The 6,733-nt window shown below is 45.3% G+C and overlaps 1 protein-coding gene across 2 annotated transcripts in view; it reads right to left on the reverse strand.

The window, feature by feature from the left end:
- BLTP3B (bridge-like lipid transfer protein family member 3B) overlaps window positions 1-6,488 on the reverse strand; it is a 41,485-nt gene extending 34,997 nt beyond the window's left edge. Inside the window, exon 1 of one of the 2 annotated variants that reach the window (XM_081927914.1) lies at window positions 6,145-6,480. In XM_081927914.1, coding sequence (XP_081784040.1) covers window positions 6,145-6,188 — 44 coding nt within the window. In that variant the 5' untranslated portion in view covers window positions 6,189-6,480. Of the gene's footprint in view, window positions 1-6,144 lie in introns of both variants that reach the window. The other variant, XM_081927915.1, reaches the window with a different exon arrangement.
- Between the last annotated feature and the right edge of the window lie 245 nt (window positions 6,489-6,733).

Below are 6,733 nucleotides of genomic sequence, written 5' to 3' on the forward strand. Positions count from 1 at the left end.
TAGTGAAGTTCAAGTTTTTCATTACTCCAGTTTTCTTTAGGCAAGGGACAGATAAATATTCATGTCTTGATTCTTTTGCTTCTTCCTATTTTCTTTATTTTCCAATTTGATACTCTTTGGGAAAGTTGCAACCTTAAGTTGCAACCCAGTTCCACTTGCAGCCAAGTCTGCAAGGCTCAGCCTCCTACTTACGTTTAAGGCAAGTTTCCACCTGTAGGCCTCTGCCCTGCCCCATGTGCAACAGTAATTAAACAAGAAGGTGGGGTTAGCTAGCCTGTATAATACATTATTTGTTGGGAAATAAATAACTGGTGAATACCAATTAATTCTGAAGTCCCACATAAGGGGAACTACAAAGAAAAGGTGTCTGTCTGAATTTTAAAAGCATGTGAGGATTGGCTTACTCTTTAGCCAAAATAGCCCCCAGCAGAATTTAAAGCACAGATCTATGCAGCATTTGCAAAGCACAGGAAATATAAGTTGTTAGACCTTTAAATGTCCCAGTATTAAGCGCTTAAAATTGGGGCGGGGGCTGCCTCTACCACTCTCAGAGTGAATAGTATACCACCTTAAGTACGTTTCAGTGGTTTACTTACAGTAATCACAGGACTCACTCATGCATCCTTCAATGCTACAGCAGAAACAACACAGGCAAGGTATTCTTGGTTTCAAAATACACAAGTTAGTCTCAAATATGTGGTCTGAATCTGAAGTCCCAGTCTCAGATGTCTGCTGGGTTTACACGGTTCAAAAGAAAGAGGAGGGAGAGAGAAAGGAACAGAAATAAACAACACAACCTCCCACCAGGAAGGTGTGGGAGCATTAACTGTGCCTTCTCTAAGCATTTAGAGCTCTGTGATCATTTACTAACCAGCATGGCTATGCATTAATAGGTTTAACTGCAAAACTCACACATTATTAACCCCTTCTACTCTAAGTCTCTGTATGAGTGTTTCATGCTGCAAAGCCATTAACCTCTAGTAAAACTCAATGTGCTTTCATGGATTATCATGATTGTTTTACAATTGCAACTTCACTTTGTTTATTGCTCACTCTCTGGAGAAGTGACACTAATATTGGTCAATGCTAGACTTCCCAAGCTAAGCAAAGTGATCACAGCCAATGCAATCCAGTCTGTAGAGTACAATCTCCAGCAAAGATCCAAAGACTAGTACAGTGGTACCTTGGGTTAAGTACTTAATTCGTTCTGGCGGTCTGTTCTTAACCTGAAACTGTTCTTAACCTGAAGCACCACTTTAGCTAATGGGGCCTCCTGCTGCCGCCGTGCCGCCGGAGCACGATTTCTGTTCTCATCCTGAAGCAAAGTTCTTAACCCGATGTACTATTTCTGGGTTAGCGGAGTCTGTAACCTGAAGCGTATGTAACCTGAAGCATATGTAACCCAAGGTGCCACTGTATTGCTAATTCCCTTATGGTTTCTTGTACATGAGTGCACTGGCACACTAGCAAATCTGATAACAACACTCTGTTCTACTGAGAACTCATTTAAATCCTCAAAACGCCACTGTCAAGTTTCCCAAGCTACAATCCCCAATTACTACAATCATAAGGCAGAGATCATGGTTTGTTACTCCTACTCTCCCTAATGGAGGGACGAATCAGAAGCCATCTGCACATGCATGGCCAACTTTTAGTAACGGAGTACAATGACAAGCATATTGGCAAGGCACCTACGGCAATGGCTCATCTCTCCAAAAGAGTATGGGAGAATATGATGCTAATGTTCAATACCAAGATGAAGGTCTACCAGGCTTGCGTGTTGAGCACACTGCTTTATGGCAGTGAGTTGTGGGCAACTTACAACCAGCAGCAGCAACACCACAATGCCTTTCACATGCGCTGCATCGGGAAGATTTAGGGCATCACAGGGCAAGTCAGAGTCTCAAACAAAGATGTGTTCTCCCAAGCCCACATTCCCAACATGTTCACACTCCTGTCTCAGCAACGTCTATGCTAGCTTGGTCATGTCCACAGAATGGAAGATGTGAGAATCCCCAAGGACATGCTCTATGGGTAGTTGGCTTCAGGCACGAGGCCCATTGGCAGACCAACTCTTCATTACAAAGATTTCTGCAGAAGTGGCATGAAGGCTGGCAACATCAACCCTGCTATGTGGGAATCCCTTGTAGACAACTGCAGTGCCTGGAAACAGACAGTAAAGTCATACATCCATAGCAGTGACCAGAGAAGGGTTGACCACTGGGAGGAGCACAGAGAGAAGAAACGCCATGGTGCATCTGCAGCAGCGCAACTGGACACCTCCAGCTGCAACAAAACATGTCTCTCCCATATTGATCTCTACAGCCACAGCAGGTACTGTGACCTTCCAACAGTTTGACTTGACCCCCAAAGGTGCACTTTTCCATTGACTACCAAGATGGATGGATTCCAACAGTGACATGTAAACACAGTCAAAATGCCCTTTCCGTTCATCATATGCAGGTCTTCAGATGAAGGGCGATATACAAATTTAATAACTAACAACAATATTATTAATAAGCAACACTGGGTAATAATTTACAATGAAGTTTCTATTTCATCTCAATGGCTTAAAATGAAGCCTTCAAATTGTGGGTGGGGAGAAGATAAAGCCAAGTCCTGATTTTAGATTCTATAAAGCTTAAATAAATAGTACAGCACCAACAAACAGCTATGCTATTACCATGTAGTTCAGGAGTTACAGGGGAAAATAAGACTGAGCGTGTTTTTTACCTCATATGCTATATAATATATATGAATTAGTACATTCTAAAGGAAGTAATAAACATGAATTATTTGGTCTTGCTTCCTTTATGCTGACCAAAAGGAAATAAATTAATTCTGGCAGGTACTTTGTCAAAGTACTTCCTGCCTCAGATATGATCATAATATCTAATGAAAGTAAAAACCAAAAAGAATAATTCTAGTCAACTTTGTCTTGGCTTTTTATTGATCTGTAAGCTGATCTGAGAGCTGAAGATTGGGCCAAAATGCTTTAAATAAATGAATGAACACCAAATTCCATTGAAAAGAATTAAAAAGAAAGTACCATAATTGTGTATTCTCAGCCACAGAGCAGATCTATCCTTAACTGCAGTTTTTCAATCCAAAGCAATTAGAACTTATTTCTACACCAGTTTCCTTCACTTCCTCATTTATTTCCTTGTTGCATCTCTCCATTTCTAAGAGTTCAACAAAAATAGAAAGACTTGCATTTGCAGTTGGTCAGGAATTCTATAACAGGTAGGATATACCCAACCAGTTGTTAGCATACTTGTTCCCACCTTGAACTAGGACTAACATTCACATCACTGTACAGTGGTACCTCGGGTTAAGAACTTAATTCGTTCTGGAGGTTCGTTCTTAACCTGAAACTGTTCTTAACCTGAAGCACCACTTTAGCTAATGGGGCCTCCTGCTGCCGCCACACCACTGCTGCGCGATTTCTGTTCTCATCCTGAAGCAAAGTTCTTAACCCGAGGTACTATTTCTGGGTTAGCGGAGTCTGTAACCTGAAGCGTCTGTAACCCGAGGTACCACTGTATACATTTTCACACAGAATCTGAAAAACATTTCTCACTATATCTGAGTATGCACCTATTCGTGACAGTCCAATGTCCATAGAACATCCAGATAGAAAAGGTACAGACTGTGTCATGCTGACAGGTAGGGAAGGAAACAAAGTAGGTTGTGAAAATGGCGAATGCACTGAGAGAAGTCAATGTAAAAACTGCTGGGACTGCAACACACTGTTATCTCAAAGGACATTCGCATATACTACTAACGAATATTATACTACTTCATCCCCAAGTAAAAATGAAAAACAAAAGCACACTAATCCCAACTAAAAATAGGACACATGGTATTGTGTAAACAGTCCAAGCAAACACCTGTTTAGGCAGATCAAATGAAATCAGTGCAAAAATGCTCTAGCACACTGTTCACTTGATTACTTAAGAATCTTAGACCATGGTTCACAGAAGGAGAGGTGAAAGCTGCCTGGGGCAATCAATTGCAATCCCTTGTCAACCTGCAGAACTCTCCAGATCATACAGACACATGCCTATAAACTAGACTAGGGAATGCAGAGAAGAGATGAAAGTAGGACAATTGATGCACTACAGAATAGAGTCTGCAGAATCTCCAAAAAGCAAGGGAACCAAGCTACACATTACAAGGATGATTCTTGTCTACCTATTACTTACAGCAGAAATAAACAGTGGTTTATACAGTATTCTTACCCCTAATACTCTCGCACAAAAGCAAAAAAGGTTACTGCACACAGGAGGAAGAGGTTGAACTATCATCTTATGTTCTATGAGGGAGCAGAAAGATAGCTATATTTCACCTTGTTTTCATCATAGAATTCAAAACAGCATACACTGTGCTCACTAGCAGTCTCTCCTCTAAGTACACCTCCTTAGCGTCCAACAGCATTGCTGTATCATGTGCCCTCAGACAATGCCCAAGGTTAAAAAAACTCACTCAAAACTTGCTTGAATATGTGACACATTTTAAAAACAATACCTCATTCCCACCCCCATCCCAGTTGATCAAATTTTGGCCTCTTTAGGTTGCAATCGTTTAATTATTTACCTGGTTCAGTCTGACTTATTTCTGAGTAGACATGTGCAGGATTGCATTTCCAAATATCTCTGCTTGGTTTTGTTTTGTTTTAAAGTAATTATATGTTTAATTAGCTTGACAACTTCATAGTTTTTTTAATAAGCTGACATCCCTTGTTAGTACACAGCAGGTTGCATTATATCAGACTAGTTCTACATTTAGCCTAGTACTGTTTGCTCTGATTGGCAGCAGCCTCCCAAGTCTCTTTCCCATCACTTACCAACTGAGTCCTTTTTAAACTAGAGATACTAGGGACTGAAACTGGAGTTTTCTGAATGCAGCAAACACTCTGGGAAACCAAAGCTCAGTAATACTCTTCCAGAAAATCAGGGCATCCTTCAAGATGATGGCAGAAAATAAGAACACCAAATCATACCACACAGATCTGTTGCCTTTAATATGCAATATTTAGATTCCATAAGATGGTCTTGAATGTGGTAAGGAAGGGCTTTTGATTTTACATTCCGTTCTGATTGTTCCCCAGTTCTTTATTTCTTGGCAGCACAAGCCAAATAGCCTCATTTGTGTGTGTTCCTCAATGCCTCATTTGTGTGTGATCCTATCGTGCCAACCTTTGACTGCAACAGCGAATACAAATCCCTCAATCAAATCATCACGGATTATAAATGCATAGCAAATATAAGAGATATTTGAAAAGGTTTGCTTAAACGGCCAGCAAAAACAGCATAACCCAGTTCCAATCACCATTTTTCTTCTTATTCTTTTTGTGCGCCTTGCCGAATCAAAACCCCGGACAGACATCTCCTTTGCCCCGGCGTGATGCACAACTTGCCAAGCTTCCCCCGACCCCCATTTGTCATTCATTCCCACACAAATCTGGCGTCTCCAGACCTGTCTGCAACAGACAATGTGCAGGGTGACATCAGCCAAGCTGCCGCTCGCCCCTCCCACAGGCAACGTGTCAAACACAATTTACAATCCACCCACTTCTGCCTCGGGCTCCTGCCTGCGCGGCTCCCTTCTGGAGACACCTACGACTCGGTTGCCTTGTCGCCGCCGCGCGCTTAGCACCGGCGGGGACGGGCGAAAGGGCTCAGGCGCCGCCACGCTTTGCCCGGCTTTCCTCTAACGCCGCGAGGGGAAGAGATTCCTGTGCGGGCTTCCCCGACTGCGGCAAGAAGCAGGATGGGGCGAGAGTGAAATGGGGCGGCCAACCCGCTCCTTTCCCCCAAGGAAGACTCTCCCCCTCCTCAGTTTTCTTGCTGCTGCAGGGCGAGTGTTACCCCCCACCCACACACCTGTCCAGTTTCAGGTGCAGACACGCAGTGACCCTCCGCGTTAGGGATACGTTTCTTCTGGTAGCCCAACGCCTCCAAAATATACAAGAGGGACGAACAGGTCCCAACCTCGGGGACTTTCCCACCCCTCGCCTACCGCCCCACTGCGAAAGGGAAACGGGGCGCTACGACGAGGCGGTTCAGTTTCGCCCCCTTTCCTCAGAGAAGCCTGTTGAGAGCGGCCCCGGCAAGGGCGCCTCCGACGCCCCACTTCACTGACCTGGAGAGGTGCTTCAGGATCTGCTTCTTGATGATGCCCGCCATGGCCAGCGCGCCTTACCCCCCGCCCGCTTCAGGGAAACCGAAAGAAAGCCGGCGCTCCTCGACCCATCCCGGCGCTTCCTGCCGTCCTGTGCCAGGGAGCGGAGGCGCCCCCGCTCACCCGCTCTCCGGCCCCGCCGCCATCTTGATTGCAGTATCGCCAGCTGACAGGCTTTCGCTGAGCAGAGCCGGGCGGGGAAAGGGCGGCACCAGCGCCAGGAGCGCCGCCCGCCTGGAACCCGGACGGGGGAAGCGGGCGGCTCTCGGCCGGGATTCGGCGGGCAAGGGCGGCGAGGATTCCGCCACAAGGGCTCCCCGGGACGCCGCTGCCTGACGCCGCTGCCACCTTTTGCCTCCGGTGAATGACGCCTGCTGAATAATTTCACGGCAGCGGGGCACGCCGGCCTGGAAGCCTCACCGCCCCACTCACCAAAGTCCGTTTTCCAAACTGGGAAAGAGAAATATCTCGAGGAGTTCGTTGGGGGTGGGGGGTTGCAACGAAGAGAGGCAGCTTTTACACAATAGCACTTAACTACCTGTTATCCAGG

The sequence above is a fragment of the Podarcis melisellensis genome (assembly GCF_964234715.1).
Source record: "Podarcis melisellensis genome assembly, chromosome: 10".
Lineage (NCBI taxonomy): Eukaryota > Metazoa > Chordata > Lepidosauria > Squamata > Lacertidae > Podarcis > Podarcis melisellensis.